General features: G+C 43.3%; 1 protein-coding gene and 1 pseudogene across 4 annotated transcripts; one reads left to right on the forward strand and one right to left on the reverse strand.

The window, feature by feature from the left end:
* Positions 1 to 1,609: 1,609 nt before the first annotated feature.
* dusp11 (dual specificity phosphatase 11 (RNA/RNP complex 1-interacting)) lies at positions 1,610 to 9,213 on the reverse strand. Of its 4 annotated transcripts, none has more exons than XM_046317316.1 (10): positions 8,977 to 9,213; positions 8,556 to 8,606; positions 8,353 to 8,428; positions 7,535 to 7,666; positions 6,585 to 6,708; positions 6,392 to 6,452; positions 6,241 to 6,287; positions 6,090 to 6,165; positions 5,862 to 5,990; positions 1,610 to 2,700 (listed from the first exon to the last, which is right to left on the reverse strand). In XM_046317316.1, exons 1-10 carry the CDS (start codon positions 9,108 to 9,110, stop codon positions 2,307 to 2,309), a joined length of 1,224 nt encoding a protein of 407 aa, XP_046173272.1. In that variant the 5' UTR covers positions 9,111 to 9,213; the 3' UTR covers positions 1,610 to 2,306. The 4 variants fall into 4 exon arrangements, with proteins under 4 accessions (XP_046173272.1, XP_046173273.1, XP_046173276.1 ...); XM_046317317.1 differs by having other exon boundaries at positions 8,865 to 9,082; XM_046317320.1 differs by having other exon boundaries at positions 8,556 to 8,648; positions 8,865 to 9,082.
* Positions 9,214 to 12,626: 3,413 nt separating this feature from the next.
* Positions 12,627 to 19,133, forward strand: LOC124006941 (annotated as a pseudogene).
* Positions 19,134 to 19,216: the final 83 nt, after the last annotated feature.

Raw genomic sequence — 19,216 nt, forward strand, 5'->3', positions numbered from 1 at the left:
TTGGTATTACAGACTCAGTCAGGGACAGGTTGAAAATGTCAATGAAGACACTTGCCAGTTGGTCAGCACATGTTCGTAGTACACGTCCTGGCAATCCGTATGGCCCTGCGGCCTTGTGAATGTTGACCTGTTTAAAGGTCTTACATCGGCTACGGAGAGCGTGATCACAGGCATCCGGAACAGCTGGTGCTCTCGTGCATGTTTCAGTGTTACTTGCCTCGAAGCGAGCATATAACTAATTTAGCTCGTCTGGTAGGTTCGTGTCACTGGGCAGCTCGTGGCTGTACTTCCCTTTGTAGTCTAAGTTTGCAAGCCCTGCCACATCCGACGAGTGTCAGAGCCCGTGTAGTACGATTCAATCTTAGTCCTGTATTGACACTTTGCCTGCTTGATGGTTCGTCGGAGGGCATAGCAGGATTTCTTATAAGCTTCCGGGTTAGAGTCCCACTCCTTGAAAGCAGCAGCTCTATCCTTTAGCTCAGTGAGGATGTTGCCTGTAATCCATGGCTTCTGGTTGGGGTATGAACGCAGTCACTGTGGGGAAGAAATCGTCGATACACTTATTGATGAAGACAGTGACAGATGTGGTGTACTCAATGCCATCGGAAGAATCCCGGAACATATTCCAGTCTGTGCTAGGTTAACAGTCCTGTATCTGACCACTTTCTTTTTGACCGAGTAACTGGTGCTTCCTGCTTTAGTTTTTGCTTGTAAGCAGGAATCAGGAGAGAATTATGGTCAGATTTGCCAAATGGAGGGTGAGGGAGAGCGTTGTACGTGTTTCTGGATGAGCTTTTCCGGTTTGCTTATGGAGGAAAACAGCTCATTGAGTGCGGTCTTAGTGCCAGCATAGGTCTGAATGGTACATAGACAGCTACGGAAAATATAGATGTAAACTCTCTTGGTAAATCGACTTTCCTACAGCTAATCATGAGATAACCTAACTCAGGCAAGCAAAACCTCAAGACTTCCTTAGATTTCATGCACCAGCTGTTGTTTACAAATATGCATAGGCCGCCACCCCTTGTCTTACCAGAGACCGCTGTTCTATCCTGCTGAAAAAGCTTAAAACATGCCGGCTGTATGTTAATCATGTCGTCGTTCAGCCACGACTCGGTGAAACATAAGTTATTTCAGTTAATGTCTCGTTGGTGGGATACACGTACACGTAGTTAATCTATTTTACTATCGATTGATTGTACGTTGGCTAATAGGACCGATGGTAAATGACCCTCTCGGCGATGGATCCTTACAAGGCACAAGGACCGTCGTCTACAATACCCCCGTCTTTTCCTCGCAAATGACAGGGATGAGGCCCTTGTCGGGTGTCTGGAGTAAATCCTTCCCGTCCGAATCGTTGAAGAATTCCTCCAGTACAGTGTGAGTAATCGCTGCCCTGAGATCAAGAAGCTCTTTTCGGTCATGAGACACGGTGGCCGAAACATTATGTTACAACATAAGTTACAAAACGGAAAAAAAAAACACAAAAAAACATACAATAGCACAATTGAAATTATTGTTTCATTCTTGTAGTTTGAACAGTTGGAACAGACCATGTAGTTAGTTAAGAAATAGTGACCATTCAACCATGAGACACACCATGTTTTTCCCTGCTCCCAATGTTCTTTATTACCTTTGATCAAAAACACTCAGACTAAAAAGCACATAAGACATTTTCATGCATGTATATGATTTGCCTGTCATACATGATACATACATGAAACAGAGTGCATTGGCAACTCATGTCTAATGGAAACCAGTCAGTCAGTAAATCAATCGTCAAGTCATCTCCTTCCCAGGCAATTCCACCCAAATCGCGCAAAAAGCCTGGTGGACCAACGTGTTAAACTTGGCCTCCGTTAGCCAATACAGAAAGACCTGGAGAAACTCCAGGTGCATGGGAGTCAACTTACTCAGATTAATATGCCTACCAATCATCTCCCATAACACCTCCCCCATACGCTAACACACCACAAGCAGAGCCTTGCCTTTTACAAGTGTTATTCTCTAAAATAAAATACCCCTTTACCCAGTAAGGCCAACATTGAATAGTTGATGTACCAGCCTTACATACGCAATAGCCTGGGGACAAGGTTAGTCAGTCAGAAAACAGTCAGTCAGGCACTTTATGTAAGTGAACTAAGGCCTTTCTCTCCGTCTCAACCGTACACATATCTCAATTAAAACCTCAAATCTGTTTCTAAAAGCAATTCAAACTATTCAGCCCCCATGGAACTGTAGCAGTCAAACACCAGGAAGCGTCACTTTTCATTTTTTTAAAGCACACTGCACTCCCCCTCTCTCCTCTATTTAGTCCAGTCGTTGCTGCGTTTGTGTCGTGGGCGGAATTTCCTCTGTGGGCCACTTATCTCTTCAGAGGGGAGGGAGGAGGCAGACCCCTCAGGCTCATTATTCCACCCTTTGGGGGAGTAACGAGGAAGAACAGGGAAAGGGGGAGGGCAACGAATTCTCCTCTCGCCTTCGTGGTGGGAGGACCTCCAGTCCTCCCCTCCCCTCCGGTCTTCCTCTGGTGGGTAGGGCCTCCTCCAGTTGTTCTGTGGCTGGGGGGGTCTCCATTGGTAGTTGTTGAAGTGAGGAGGATGGGGGAGAAGGCTCGGGTGGGGAGGCCACATGCCATAAGGAGGCAGAGGAGGGGGGAAGCCGTGAGTCTGGTGGTTCATACCCCTCTGGTGGAGTGGCCTGTAGAGAGAGCGAGAGCAGAACCGTCAGACCAAAATTAAACATATGGAGTGAATTCGGGAAGTATTCAGACCCCTTGACCTGTTCCACATTTTGTTGTTACAGCATTATTCTAAAATAATAACATGTTGGCTAATTTATTATAAATTTAAATATCACATTTACATAAGTATTCAGACAATTTACTCAGTAGTTTGTTGAAGCACCGTTGGCGACAATGAAAGCCTAGAGTCTGTGGTATGAAGCTACAAGCTTGGCACACCTGTATTTGGAGCGCTTCTCCCATTCTTCTCCGCAGATCCTCTCAAACTGTGTCAGGTTGGATGGGGAGTGTCGTTGCACAGCCATTTAAAAAGGTCTCTCTACAGATGTTCGATCATGTTTAAATCTGGGCTCTAGCTGGGCCACACAAGGACATTCAGAGACTTGTCCCGAAGCCACTCCTGCGTAGTCTTTGCTTAGGGATGTTGTCCTGCTGGTAGGTGAACCTTCGCCCCACAGTCTGAAGTCCTGAGCCCCCTGGAGCAGGTTTTCGTCAAGCATCTCTCTGTACTTCGCTCCATTCATCTTTGCCTTGATCCTGACTAGACTCCAAGTCCCTGCCACAGCAAGGATGCTGCCACCACCATGCTTCACCGTAGGGATGGTGCCAGGTTTCCCCCAGATGTGACACTTGGAAATCAGGACAATCTTGGTTTCATCAGACCAGAGAATCTTGTTTCTCATGGTCTTAGTCCTTCATGTGTCTTTTGGAAAACTCCAAGAAGGCTGTCAGGTGCCTTTTACAGAGGAGTGGCTTCCGCCTGGCCACTACTATGGTGGAGTAGGGCAGAGATGGTAGTCCTTCTGGAAGGTTCTCCCATCTCCATAGAGCTCTGTCAGAGTGACCATTGGATTTTTGGTCCCCTGCCTGACCAAAGCCCTTCTCCCCCAATAGCTCAGTTAGGCCAGGCGGCCAGCTCTAGGAAGTCTTAGTCGTTCCAAGCTTCTTTCATTTACGAAAGATGGTCACGGTTTGTCAGGGGCTTCAATACTGCAGACAATTTTTTGGTACCCTTCCCAAGATCTGTGCCTCGACACAATCCTGTATCGGAGCTCTACGGACAACTCATTCGACCTCATGGCTTGGTTTTCGCTCTGACATGCACTGTCAACTGTGGGACCTTGTATAGACAGGTGTGTCCGCCTATCCAAATCATGTCAAATCAATTGAATTTACCACAGGTGGACTCCAATCAAGTTGTAGAAACATCTCATGGATGGTCAACGGAAACAGGATGCACCGGAGCTCAATTGCAAATCTCATTGCAAAGGGTCTGAATACTTCTAGTTGAAGTCGGAAGTTTACACATCAGCCAAATACATTTAAAAACTCAGTCTTTCACAATTCCTGACATTCAATCCAGGTAAAAATTCCCTGTTTTAGGTGAGTTAGGATCACCACTTTATTTTAAGAATGTGACATGTCAGAATAATAGAAGAGAATTACTTATTTCAGCTTTCATTGCATTCCCAATTGGTCAGAAGTTTACATACACTCAATTAGTATTTGGTAGCTTTGCCTTTAAAATTGTTTAACTTGGGTCAAATGTTTCAGGTAACCTTCCACAAGCTTCCGACAATAAGTTGGGTGAATTTTGGTCCATTCCTCCTGACAGAGCTGCTGTAACTGAGTCAGGTTTGTAGGCCTCCTTGCTCGCACATGCTTTTTCAGTTCTGCCCACACATTTTCTTTAGGATTGAGGTCAGGCCTTTTATGGCCACTCCAATGCCTGGACTTTGTTGTCCTTAAGCCATTTTGCCACAACTTTGGAAGTATGCTTGGGGTCATTGTCCATTTGGAAGACCCATATGCAAACAAGATTTGACTTTCTGACTGATGTCTTGAGATGTTGCTTCAACATATCCACATCATTTTACTTCAGGATGCCATCTATTTTGTGAAGTGCACCAGTCCCTCCTGCAGCAAAGCAACCCCACAACATGATGCTTCCACCCCTGTACTTCACGGTTGGGATGGTGTTCTCCGGCTTGCTAGCCTCCCCCTTTTCCCTCCAAACATAAATGGTCATTATGGCCAAACAGTTCTATTTTTGTTTCATCAGACCAGAGGACATTTCTCCAAAAAGGACATTGTCCACATATGCAGTTGCAAACCGTAGTCTGGCTTTTTTTATGGCGGTTTTGGAGCAGTGGCGTCTTCCTTGCTGAGCTGCCTTTCAGGTTGTCGATATAGGACTTGTTTTACTGTGGATATAGATACTTTTGTACCAGTTTCCTCCAGCATCTTCACAAAGTCCTTTGCTGTTGTTCTGGGATTGATTTGCACTTCTCGCACCAAAGTAAGTGCATCTCTAGGAGACACAACACGTCTCCTTCCTGAGCAGTATGACGGCTGCGTGGTCCCATGGTGTTTATACTTGCATACTATTGTTTGTACAGATGAACGTAGTACCTTCAGGCATTTAGAAATTGCTCCCAAGGATGAACCAGACATGTGGAGGTCTACAACTTTCTTTCTGAAGTCTTGGCTGATTTCTTTTGATTTTCCCATGATGCCAAGCAAAGAGGCACTGAGTTTGAAGGTAGGCCTTGAAATACATCCACAGGTACACCTCCAATTGACTCAAATGATGACAATTAGCCTATCAGAATCTTCTAAAGCCATGACATAATTTTCTGGAATTCTCCAAGCTGTTTAAAGGCACAGTCAACTTAGTGTATGTAAAATTCTGACCCACTGGAATTGTGATACAGTGAATTATAAGTGAAATCATCTGTCTGTAAACAATTGTTGGAACAATTACTTGTGTCATGCACAAAGTAGATGTCCTAACTGACTTCCCAAAACTATAGATTGTTAACAAGAAATTTGTGGAGTGGTTGAAAAATGAGTTAATGACTCCAACCTAAGTGTGTGTAAACTTCTGACTTCAACTGTACATGTAAATAAGGTATCTGGTTTCAAAAATGTCTAAAATCCTGCTCTCGCTTTGAAATTATGGGGTGTTGTGTGTAGATTGATATATTTCATCAATTTTAGAATAAGGCTGTAACTTTACATTTTTTGGGGAAAAAGTCAGGGGATCTGAATACTTTATCATAGTACTGTATGTAGACATACCTGTATGTCTATAAGGGTTAGAGGACAGGGTGCTTACACAAATTGGTTGTAGTCATGCATGTCGTAATGTCTGTCGCGGTCGTGGGCAGGAGAGTCTAGAATGTTATGACGACTGCCAGAGCGGCCTCTGATTGGCTCCTGCTCCGACTCCTCCATCCCATCATTACTGCAGAGGGAGGGAGGAGGGATGGATGAATAAAAGTATGGATGGACAGAGACAACAATAGAGAGACCGACCGATCAAACCAACCGAGACACAAATTACCTTCTCTTTGGCCCAGTCTGTAGGTCTTTCAGGTAGTTCTCTCTTTCTATGGGGTGACCCCGCGAAGAGTTAAACACTGGAATAACACATGAAAAATACATTACACACATGCATGTGTGCTCACAATTTTTGAATGAGGTTCAGTACTCACACTCCACAGCCTCTTTAGGATCGATCCCATCTACATCAATCAGATACCTGAAGAGGAGAGAGTGAGGAAGAGGAAAAGAAAGATGTAGGTTACAAACTAAGCACATGTAGAATCTACCAGAACTCCACAAAATCTGCTAAAAGCTCCTTACCTACAGACCAGGTAGCCTGTCCTGTTGAGCCCATGAGTACAGTGTACTCCGATCAGCTTATCTTTGAAAGAGAAAGATAATAAATATGTTTACATGATCTTGCATTTCTGCTGATGTGTTGACGATTAACTAACAAGACACAGACAATCAGTTTCACAAACCACAAGTGAGGGTGTGGGTGAGTGTGACTGACCGTTGTGTGTGTTGTCTCGTAGGAACCCGCGGACGGCACGTTTGAAGCTAAGGATTGTGGGGTCACTGGGAACTTCATGACCAGCTGTGAAAATCTTCAGGTAGAACACGGAGTCTGGAAGGTCCTACACACACACACACACACACAAACTACACTAGACTACACAGTAAGTGATTGTGTGTGTGTGTGAGTGTGTGTGGGGAAGTGATTGTGTGTGTGTGTGGGGAAGTGATTGTGTGTGCGTGTGGGGAAGTGATTGTGTGTGTGTGGGGAAGTGATTGTGTGTGTGTGTGGGGAAGTGATTGTGTGTGTGTGTGGGGAAGTGATTGTGTGTGTGTGTGGGGAAGTGATTGTGTGTGTGTGGGGGAAGTGATTGTGTGTGTGTGGGGAAGTGATTGTGTGTGCGTATGGGGGAAGTGATTGTGTGTGCGTATGGGGAAGTGATTGTGTGTGCATATGGGGGAAGTGATTGTGTGTGCGTATGGGGAAGTGATTGTGTGTGCGTATGGGGAAGTGATTGTGTGTGCGTATGGGGGAAGTGATTGTGTGTGCGTGTGGGGGAAGTGATTGTGTGTGCGTGTGGGGGAAGTGATTGTGTGTGCGTGTGGGGGAAGTGATTGTGTGTGCGTGTGGGGGAAGTGATTGTGTGTGCGTGTGGGGAAGTGATTGTGTGTGCGTGTGGGGAAGTGATTGTGTGTGCGTGTGGGGAAGTGATTGTGTGTGCGTGTGGGGGAAGTGATTGTGTGTGTGTGTGGGGAAGTGATTGTGTGTGCGTGGGGGAAGTGATTGTGTGTGTGTGTGGGGAAGTGATTGTGGGGAAGTGATTGTGTGTGTGTGTGGGGAAGTGATTGTGTGTGTGGGGAAGTGATTGTGTGTGTGGGGAAGTGATTGTGTGTGCGTGTGGGGAAGTGATTGTGTGTGCGTGTGGGGAAGTGATTGTGTGTGCGTACCTCAGGTTTGTAGTAGCGAGTAGTAAAGGTGAGGTCTATAATCAGTCCCAGCTCCTGTCCATCTTTCTCCATAGTCTGCATCAGCTCCCATGGACCAAACGCCTGCGAACGTTCAACATGACGACACAGGGACTGGAACACACACACACAGTTATTAGCCTAGTAACTACTAGCACTCCTAGCTACCAGGGGTGTACCATTAGTCGGACTCTGTTGCAAAATGTTTCAGTCTGTTGCAAAATGTTTTGCAACAGAAATAATTTACTCCAAACAGAAAACATTTTGCAACAAACCCAAGATTTTCTATTTGACATATTCAGGTAGGTCCCTCACCATTTTGTTTGCATCCTAGAGTAAAAGGTTTCTGTTGCAAAACGTTTTGCGACGGAATCTGAACAACAAATACATCCCAAGATACCTATTACAAACCCCAAGGCCACTAACACCAACCCCGTAACCCAGTGCTTAATCTCTTTTGGACAGACTCGCATAATGGTAGGCCTTCATTGTAAAATAAGAATTTGGTCTTAACTGACTTGCCTAGTTAAATTAAATAAAACATAATATTGAGCAGCTGACACAATTCCGCTAGATTCTAGTTCTGGGTTTCCTAGACTACCCAGTGCTTGACAACACACCAGGGGGACACACAGCGAAGTCACTGAAATTCACCATGTATTTCACATCAAGTACATCGTGGAGTTGAGTGACTTAACACACACACACACAAACACACACACACACACACACACACACACACACACACACACACACACACACACACACACACACACACACACACACACACACACAGTTACCGGTTTCAGAGGGACTTTAAAAGCGATGAACCGCGTCCCAGATATAATCTTCCCTACGGCCTGGTAGTCTTCCCATCTGTAGGAGAGATTGCAGGACATCAATATGACAGTCTAGAATCCAGTCTATATTACTAATTGAGGTCCAGCTCTGGGGCCTAACATTAGCATTAAATAGTTAACCGTTTAAAACAGTGACTATTTACCTGTCCGGTATCCCGTTTTTCTTGTGAGGCGGCATCTTTTTCTTGGGTTCACTTTTGGGTAACAGTTAACCTTACTTATACAATCAACATGATCTGCAATAACTAAATAAAAAGTGTATTAGCCACTAGCAGCAAAACCAAAGTATGTCTACGTTAGCTATCAAATTATATCGACAATACGTATTGAGAAAGGGATCACAAATGTCTGGGCGGTCGACGGAGCATTAGCCAGCGCTAGCTAACTACGTTAGTTCTCAAGGCACATTTTTTTTTTGTTGCTGTAACGTCGTCAACAATTTCCTTACTCACCCCGTCAAATATGAACTCTTCTCAACAGTTAACATGAACCGTGTTTCATTTGACCTGAAAACAGAAGTCAATGTATTCAACCGAAAGCAAGTTAGCATGAATCGCATCCCACCTCTCAGCTGCCGCGTTTGGATGACGTAAGGAGAGTCTGGTGTATCTTGCGGTCGGAATGTCTCTGTTCTCCCCTGGTGGTTTGGATGTGTTATGGCAGGAGGGGAACCCCAATTTAAACCTGAATACAAGCATAGCAGATATTGCTAGACCAATTTTGACACGGTCTTTATAAAGCACCGTTGGGTTGTCAGTCAGTTGTCTGTAGTGATACCGCTAAGCAGCTGAATTCGATGCGGGGTGGCGGACGCGTTTTTCGCTTTATCAAAAGGACGTCATCAACGACGTCCGAAGCTTCATTTAATCACGTGATTTTTCAACCCGTGTGTAGCAAAATGCGGGATCCGGGCTGGTTTTGCCGTGGTCGCGGTGTTTTCTTCCGAGTCCAAGCTGCTTTCTAACGCCTACTTCTACTGAACTACTCACAAATATAATTAGGATGTTGTGCCAATAGGTTCACCTGACCGGTAGAATAGTCAGTAGTCAATAGAGTCGGGAACTATAACTGTTCACTGTTCTATACTATAGTATAGTCTATACTATAGAACAGTTAGAGACGTAACGGTGTGAGGTTGAAGGCACTCTATTTTGAAAATTGTTTTATGTGAAACCATACTTTCTGCAGTGTGTTCATATAATGTGTTTTACTAGGTCTAGTGTAAGATTCGGTCTTAAGCACCCTAATTAATGCAATAGGTTCCGCTTTAGAAAAATAGTCAACTTGAAGGCAGACAGGATGTAGACCTGCTATTCCAATCTATTATAGGCTATTACAATTTAAAGGGCCTTTATTGGCATGGGAAACATATGTTTACATATTTACAAGTGACATAGTTAATTAACAAAAGTGAAATAAACAGTACAAATATTTAACCGTAAACGTTACACTTACAAGTTCCAAACGAATAAAGACATTTCAAATGTCATATCTCTATATACAGTGTTGTAATGATGTGCAAATAGTAAAAGTACAAAAGGGAAAATAAATGAACATAAATATAGGTGTTTGTTTTTCACTGGTTGCCCTTTTCTTGTGGCAACAGGTCACACAGCTTGGCATTTCACCCAATAGATATGGGAGTTTATCAAAATTGGAGGTCTGTGTAATATGAGGGAAACATGTGTCTTTAATATGGTCATACATTTGGCAGGATATTAGGAAGTGCAGCTCAATTTCCACCTCATTTTGTGGGCAGTGAGCACATATTTATTGAACCTTTAATTAAGGCAAGTCAGTTAAGAACTAATTCTTATTTAAAATGATGGCCTACCAAAAGGCCTCCTGCGGGGACGGGAGCTGGGATCAAAAATAACATATATAAATATAGGACAAAACACACATCACGACAAGAGAGACAATACAACACTACATAAAGAGAGACCTAAGACAACATAGTCTTCTCTTGAGAGCCATGTCTGCATTCGGTGGCCTTTCTCAATAGCAAGTCTATGCTCACTGAGTATATGCATAGTCAAAGGTTTCCTTAATTTTGGGTCAGTCACAGTGGTCAGGTATTCTGACACTGTGTACTCTGTTTAGGGCCAAAGAGCGTTCTGTTTTGCTCTGTTTTTTTATTTTTTATTCTTTCCAATGTGTCAAGTAATTATCTTTTTGTTTTCTCATGATTTGGTTGGGTCTATATGTGTTGCTGTCCTGGACCTCTGTGGGGTCTGTTTGTGAACAGAGCCCCAAGACCACCTTGCTTAGGGGACTCTTCTCCAGGTTAATTTCTCTGTAGGCGATGACTTTGTTATGGAAGGTTTGGTAATCACTTCCTTTTAGGTGGTTGTAGAATTTAACAGCTCTTTTCTGGATTTTGATAATTAGTGGGTATTAGCCTAATTCTGCTCTGCATGTATTATTTGGTGTTTTACATTGTACACAGAGGATATTTTTTGTAGAATTCTGCATGCAGAGTCTTGATTTGGTGTTTGTCCCATTTTGTGAATTCTTGGTCGATGAACGGAACCATATCGAAGAGGGTGGAGCTTAAGCTGCATCTCTGTCTCACCCCCCGGCCCTGTGGAAAGAATTGTGTGTGTTTTTTACCCATTTTAATCGCACACTTGTTGTTTGTGTACTTGGATTTTATAATGTCTATAATAGTTTTCCCCCAACATCAATTTCCATCCATTTGTATAGCAGGCCCTTATGCCAAATTGAGTCAAAAGCATTTTTTGAAATCAAGAAAGCATGAGAAGACTTTGCCTTTGTTTTGGTTTGTATGTTTGTCAATTAGAATGGCTGGTAGCCTAGTGGTTAGAGCGTTGGGCCAGTAACTGTAAATGTTGCTAAATCGAATCCCCGAGCTGACAAGGTAAAAATCTGTCATTCTGCCCCTGAACAAGGCGGTTAACCCACTGTTCCTAGGCCGTCATTGTAAATAGAATTTGTTCTTAACTGACTTGCCTAGTTAAATAAAGTTTTTTTTTTAAGTATGTGCAGGGTGAATATGTGGTCTGTTGTACGGTAATTTGGTAACACAGATAATGAACCTCCCAGTAATGATCTGTTTTTCGGGCAAGCGCCGAAGCCTTCAGAGAGCCTTGGGATCCCGTTACTGTTAGTATGTGTCTGCTCCAGGCAGGTGTGTATGTCTGCCAGTCAGTCATCCAGGCTGTGTTAAGTTGATGTGGCGATTATTATGTGGCGCTCATAACAGCTCCTAAATTCGTAAATACCAGAATACGACTGGGAGTAATCCACTTGAACACCACCGCAACTGGTAATTAGTAGTGGGAAACTTGTCTATCATCTCTGAGCTCCTACCTATATTACATGCCGAACTCTGACGTCACACACTAAGGAAATTACCTCGATAACAGCATTTTTCAGAAGTTAAATGCAACGACAAAACATTATTTGTGAAAAACAATATATTAATATGGTTTTTAACACTACAATTTGTTTGCGGCGTTCTCAAGTTGAAAGCACGTGAATGCACACAACTCTTTGCTCCCAGGTTACAAGTAGTACTTTCTGAGTATCCCACTTGAACGCAGCATTAGTTATTGACTACTAACCTTGAATTGAGTACTCAGACCCATCCCTAACAATAAGTAAAACTAAGATAAAGACAGTAGTCTGGTCTTTGTGATTCCTCCCCTGTGTGTAGGTGAAAACAGGAAAAGTGATCATAATCTTTGGGTAACACCTCAAAAATCCTGACCTGCCTGATGGGCATGTGCCTTTCAGACTTTGGTTCAATGTCAATCCCTGCAGTGATGTGATTTCTCAGAACCCTTTACCCCTATTCATATAATGTGACCTTTTAAGTCCCAAGTCATTGTGAAAGTGAAGCTACTGATGATAGTCTGTCCAGCAAGCCCTGTCAAAATGATAGATGAGCTGGTAATGAATTGCTAATGAATGTAAAAGGTGGGTAAGTCCAGAGATGAGCTAGCACATGTTTTACTGAGCTGGCATTCCCAGTAGACAGCAAAGAAGAATGGAAGAGGGAAGGAGGAATGAATGTAGAAAATAACAGGTAATACCAGGAACTGTGATGCAACAGCATGCCATCGTGACATTTTGCCAACAACCACCCAGGTGTGTTAGTGTTGAGGGCGTGGCTGTAGCCGGTAGCCTTCCTGTCTGCCGGTTGGAACAGCTGCAGTATAAAATACATATGCACACATGAACCAGACACTCTCCGACTTTACACTGACTGACACACAGCTCAGGTGGATATTTGCCTGCTGGTGGTCTATTCAGGTGGGTTTTTAGCTGTTGGACCATACCCCATAAGGGAAGAGAGCTCACTTCATTCAGTGCTCTGATCCACACTCTTTCTATTACATTGGACTTGTGTCGCGCTTTGTGCACAATATAGCGGAACATTTGTCACAGACTCTGACATAAACCCCCAGAGAGCAAGCAGGGGAAGACAGGAGCACGGACACACTCCCAAGGGATAGGTAGAAATCTTGAGAGGAACCAGACTGCAACAACGTGACTGGGCCGTTGGTCTCTATATATTTGGACATGCCGCTGTAGAGACGGACAAATGCTGGCGATGAGGAGTGCAACCGGGCCGTGCTGGTCTGCGAGTCAAACTTTGACCACGGGGTGCCACTGGGCAGAAGGCCGGGGGCAGAGAAAGACAACAAGAGACTCCACGGTGCCTTGACCAGACTGGGCTACAGGTTGGACATTCACATGGATCTTAACGCTCAGGAGATTTACACACTCTTCAAGACAGGTAACACACATCGTATACACACGCCCCTGCTACAAATCAGCTACAAAACAATAATAAATACTTTATAACCTGGTTTTATCAATGTTATCAAACTTCTCAGAGTTGCTACATAATGTTATCAATTAGGGGACGGTCACGGAGTCCGTCGCAGCCCAGCACACAAAGCAATGGAAAACGTATACACACACATACAAACACACTTATCATGTTCTCTAACCCAAAAGTCCTAAAAGTCTATGAAGGTCTCAGATTCTGGGAGGAATTGTCTCCTGAAAACAGCCCAACCCTCAAGATCCTTCGAAGTCAACACTGATTGATCTTGTTTTAACACATACACCAGAGAAATATGTTATATGTTAAATGTTGTTATTTTACTGCTGCTCTTTAATTATTTGTTACTTTATCTCTTACTGTTTTAGGTATTTAAAAAAAATGGATTGTTGGTTAAGGGCTTGTAAGTAAGCATTTCACTGTAAGGTCTACACCTGTAGTATTCGGCGCGTGTGACAAATAACATTTGATTTTATTTGATTTCTACTGGTGTCTTTGCCCAAGACGTTAATGACCATTGCCCAGTTGTTTGTGTTAGAGATGTGAGAATACAAAAATCTAAGCCTTGTGTCATGACACATAGGAACTTTAAAAACCACAGTGAATAGACTTTTTTACAGGATCTTTTTATTTTAGTGAGCTCGATTGTATTTCAGCTTTCCCTGAACCTGATTTAGCTTTGAGCATTTTTGCAGATGTCTTCAATGCTATTGTGGATAATCATGAAGGGTTAAAGATAGTTTTGACTTCCTGGTGCACTCCGGAATTATCAGAAGTAATTCATAAAAGAGATACGGCTTGGGTCAAGGCCAGAAACACAAGGCTTAGGCCCAGACTGGCAAGCTTTTAAGCAACTGAGGAATCATTGTGTAAAAAAAAATCAGAAAGGCAAAATCTGATTATTAAGTAACTGTGCTTTCAGATTGTAATAGGAACCTGGCTAAATTCTGGAAAACTGTAAAAATCCCTTAATAGTTCTAGTTCCCCCTCTCTGCCACAACAAATTAATTCCGACTCTGGCTTCATTACAACATCAACAAAAATGTCATAATTGAATCACCATTTTATTTGTGCTATCTCTTTGAAAATAACTTCTTAGCCTATTCACAGTGATATTAGGCTGGATGCTGATTGCCAGTGCTTTTCTTTTTGCTTATTTACAGAAAAGGAACTCCTGGATGCTTTGCTAGCAAATAGACAACTAGAAATCTATAGGAGCTGGAGCTGACCAATTAGGATCCTGGTCTGCTTCATCGTGCAGCGCCCATCATTTTTGGTTCAATAAACCCACCGTTTTTATTTAACGTTGTTATCAGGAAATATTGCAAAAGTATGGGAAATCAGCTCTTGTGCTGCCACTCCATAATTGCGGGGATAGTAGAGATCGTTATCGCCCCATTTCAATATGTCCTTGTCTAGCTAAGATTCTCGAATCCTTGGTAATTGTACAACTTTGCTAACAAAAAATGATCGGAGAAATGTATTTTGAACGTAAGCCAATCAGGGTTCAGGCCTGGCCTAGCGTTATGACAGCAACCACTTTAATTGTTAATGATCTTGTCAACAGCTTTTGATACTGTTGGTCGGTGCTATTTTATTGACTAAGTTGATAGGCCTCGATAGGCCTGAGCTCTGAACGCCTGTTCATGGCTTCATAATTATCTTAGTGACAGAACTCTGGCCATCGAGATTTATGCGGTTTAGTCTGAATTTCTTAAAGTCCATAAAGGTGTACTACAGGGGTCGGTTTTGGGACCTGTTCTCTATTTATATTAACATCATACGTCAATCTGCTGAAAATGGTACATTTCATCTATATGCGCACGATAATATTATGTGTGTTATTTCCTGACTGTTGGTCTGGTTGTGTCTAAACTACAGTCAGGTTTTATAGCTGATTTAAAACTTGTGCTTAATATGGGCAAGACTATATTCATGTTGTTTTTAAATTCTCGTAAGAACTTTTCAAATTACTTACATGTTCACTCATTAGATGGTTCTCCGATTGAATGTTTCCCCGCATATAAGCACTTGTATTTGTATGGGTTTGACATTTAAAAAACATATAGATGAGCTGGTTAAGGAGCTAAGATTTGAAGTTGGCTTTGTCTACAGAAACAGATCATGCCTTTCTCTAAGCAGGTAGGAAGCAGATCATTCAGCCAACCTTTTTATTTGTTCTTGATTATGGTGATGTTATGTATCAAAGTGCAGCTGCTCCTACTCTTAAACCTTTGGATGCCACCACCCATAGTGCCCTTCGTTTTGTTTACAAGTGACAGTTTTGATACCCATCGCTGTATCCTGTATCAAAAACGTTGGCTTAACTCCGCTAAAGACCTTTAGATCTCTACATTACTTCCAGGTGAAGCTGGTTGAGAGAATCCTCAGAGTGTTCCAAGTTGCCATCAAGGCAACAGGTCGGCTACTTTGAAGAATCTCAAATGTTTTGTTTAACACTTTTTTGGTTACTACTTATGTGTTATTTCATAGTTTTGATGTCTTCATTATTATTCTACAATGTAGAAAATAGTAAAAATATAGAAAAACCCTTGAATGAGTAGGTGTGTCCAAACTTTTGACTGGTACTGTAAACTGAACAAAAATACAAATGTAACATAAAATAATTTCAAAGATTTGACTGAGTAGCCATTTGATTAACTGTTTAGCAGTCTAATAGCTTCGGTGTAGAAGCTGTTGAGAAGCCTTTTGGACCTAGACTTGGAACTGCTTGCTGTGTGTTAGTAGAGAGAACAGTCTGTGACTAGGGTGGCTGGAGTCTTTGAAAATGTTTAGGGCCTTTCTCTGACACCACCTGGTATAGAGGTCCTGGATGGCAGGAAGCTTGGTCCCAGTGATGTACTGGGCCGGACGCACTACCCTCTGTAGCGCCTTGTGGTTGGATGCCAAGCAGTTGCCATACCAAGCAGTGATGCAACCAGTCAGGATGCTCTCGATGGTGCAACTGTAGAATTCATTGAGGATCTGAGGACCCATGCCAAATCCTTTCAGTCTCCTGAGGGGGAATAGGCATTGTCGTGCCCTCTTCATGACTCGTGGTGTGTTTGGACCATGATAGTTTGTTATTGATGTGGACACCAAGGAACTTGAAGCTCTCGATCCGCTCCACTACAGCCCCGTCGATGTGAATGGGCTACAGACGTGAGTGCTACTGGGCGGTAATCATTTAGGCAGGTTACCTTGGCATTCTTAGGCACAGAGACTATGGTGGTCTGCTTGAAACAGGCTGAAGATATCAGTGAAGACACTTGCCAGTTGGCCAGTGCAGCCACTGAGTATGTATCCTGGTTACCCTTTGTAGTCCATAATAGTTTGCAAGCCCTGCCACATCCGAAGAGCGTCAGAGCCGGTGTAGTGGGATTCAATCTTAGTCCTTCATTGACGCTTTGCCTGTTTGATGGTTCGCCGGAGGACATAGCGGGATTTCTTATCAGCATCCGGATTAGTGTTCCGCTCCTTGAGTGGCAGCTCTAGCTCAGTGTGGATGTTGCATCTAATCCATGGCTTCTGGTTGGGATACATACTGTACGTATGGTCACTGTGGTGACGACGTCGTTGATGAAGCCGGTGACTGATGTGGTAAACTCCTCAAAGCCATTGGATGAATCCCAGAACATATTCTATTCTTTTAGATTGCATTATACAGGGTACATTTGTAAATAGACTTAGGTCTCAATATGTCTTCCCTGTCAAAATAAAGGTTAAATAAATATTGGGGGGGGGGGGCAGAGGAAAGATACTGTCATTCATTGTTATTTACAATAAAAACCACTGGAGATGTGAAATATGTAAAGGGCGCAGACAGGATGAAACTATGACACACACACATGCACACAGAGAGAGAGACATAATGTCCTAGTGATGCATTGCACAATGTCCTAGTGATACATACACACCTATTTAATAACTACTCTGCAAACACCTGCAGACATGTGTACACTGTGTTGTGCCCTGCAGACAGAAGGATGACTGATGGGTGAGCTAATTGGTAGTTGAAGCAGACTGTTTCGAGGAATCAAGGGCCACCATCGTCACATGCCACAGCAGGAGATAGAATTTTCTAGTTGTCTTTTGCTAACCGGCTCGGCCAGAAAGCTAGTCTGGTACTCTCAAGGTTTTTTTTACTTGCCACTGTGCTGCTGCTTGCTCTTAGTGGGTCTAGGCCGATAAAGCATTTTCTGACACAAAAATGTATAAATGAATACAATTTGATTAATTGATTGATTGCAGAGAGCGAGCAGCCGGTGAAAGAGTGCTTCCTGGCGGTGCTATCATCTCACGGGGTGGAGGGTTGTGTGTTCAGGGCGGACAGAATGCCGGTTAGACTGTCCCACATCTTCTCCTGCTTCAACAACACACACATGGAGGGAAAGATCAAACTGTTCCTCATCCTAGTCAGTACCATCATCACCACACCCACAACAGTGAGGTCCGTCATTCAATCAGTCAGTGATAATAATCAATAGTAATCATCTTTCCCTCTTTCTCTCTCTAGGCGTGTCGTGGGGGTGAGCTGGATGATGGCGTGACAGTGGAGACGGATTCAGCAGGAAGTGACATCATTGAGGACACCTTGTCTCAATACATGTCCATCCCCATGGATACGGCAGTTATGTACGCCACCGCACCAGGTTACGGGGCGTTCATGAACCCTCTGGGGGCCGTCTTCCTCCAGACATTTTGCATCCTATTGGAGGAGGAAGGGGGTGATGCCCTGGAACTGACACGCCTTCTGACACGCCTTTCCCATCGTGTGGCCTTTTGCTTCGAGGCCAAATGTCGTCTGCTAGGGGGAAAAAAGGAAATGCCTTGCTTCGTATCACGACTGACCAGAGAGGTGTTCCCATTTGCCGAGCCCGGAAGGAGGGCGTGGCCAATGGACTTTCTGACGCAACATTCGTCAACCCCAGAGTACAACAGACCTCACAAACATATAAGCTGAACCCAAAGCCTTAGTTAGATCTGAAGAGAACGGTCTCTCTCGAATTGTTAGGCTTGACTCTTGCTCTGTCAGCTAGTACGGTTGACTTCGAGTGTTGATGGTCAGAAGGTTGTGTTTGTGGGCCTAGGTTGGGATGGAATTTCCACTCTGTTACATTTGTGTGCATGAAATAAAAATAACATTGTGATGATCAGACATGTGGATGCAGGAACAGATCGGGAGGTGTTGATGGTTTCACCATAGAGTAGATTATCATGGCCCCTTTCCTCAACAAACTAATGCGTCTTAAAATATCCTAGAGGATGAAAATGGCTAGCTATCACTTAGCTTCTGCTGCTATGCTCTTACTTGAAACCATTTCATGTAAGTTGAGTGTACTAAAAACTACCTTGAGGAAATTGTCTGATATTTTTAATTCATTGACTGATATGTTCAAGGTATTTTTTTGTATTGTAACTATGACAAATTAGTTTATTTCTGAGTTATGGCTCTGACTGGGCTGATAGTTGATTTATTTTTTCTATTTCACCTTTAACCAGAACAAGTGCTCATTTGCATCTGCGACCTGGCCAAGATAAAGCATAGCAATTCAACACAGAGTTACACATGGAATAAACAAAACATAGTCAATACAGTACAACAATGTCTATATACAGTTGAAGATACAGCCAAATATGAGTACCTCTGCTGTAGAGGAATGAGGAGCAACAGCCCGTATATACTAAAAGATTAAACCCACATATGTGTAGGTGGGCAGGTGTGGAAGACATACTGAGCTGTTGGAAGGACTAGGGGCATTTCCCAACACAGACAGGTAAGAATGGGACAGAGGAACACATGAGTGCCTGTCACGCTATCCACAACCGGATATACTGTTACATACTGTACGTACCACAGAAACACAACACACTGATAAACAACCACATAAAAACCTACCACATACCAGGGTTGGCGTAAATTCTATTTCAATTCAGAAAGTACATTATCATGGCAGGAAGCCTAGTGGTTAAGAGCATTGGGCCGTG

This window comes from Oncorhynchus gorbuscha, linkage group LG20 (genome assembly GCF_021184085.1).
Source record: "Oncorhynchus gorbuscha isolate QuinsamMale2020 ecotype Even-year linkage group LG20, OgorEven_v1.0, whole genome shotgun sequence".
Taxonomy (NCBI): domain Eukaryota; kingdom Metazoa; phylum Chordata; class Actinopteri; order Salmoniformes; family Salmonidae; genus Oncorhynchus; species Oncorhynchus gorbuscha.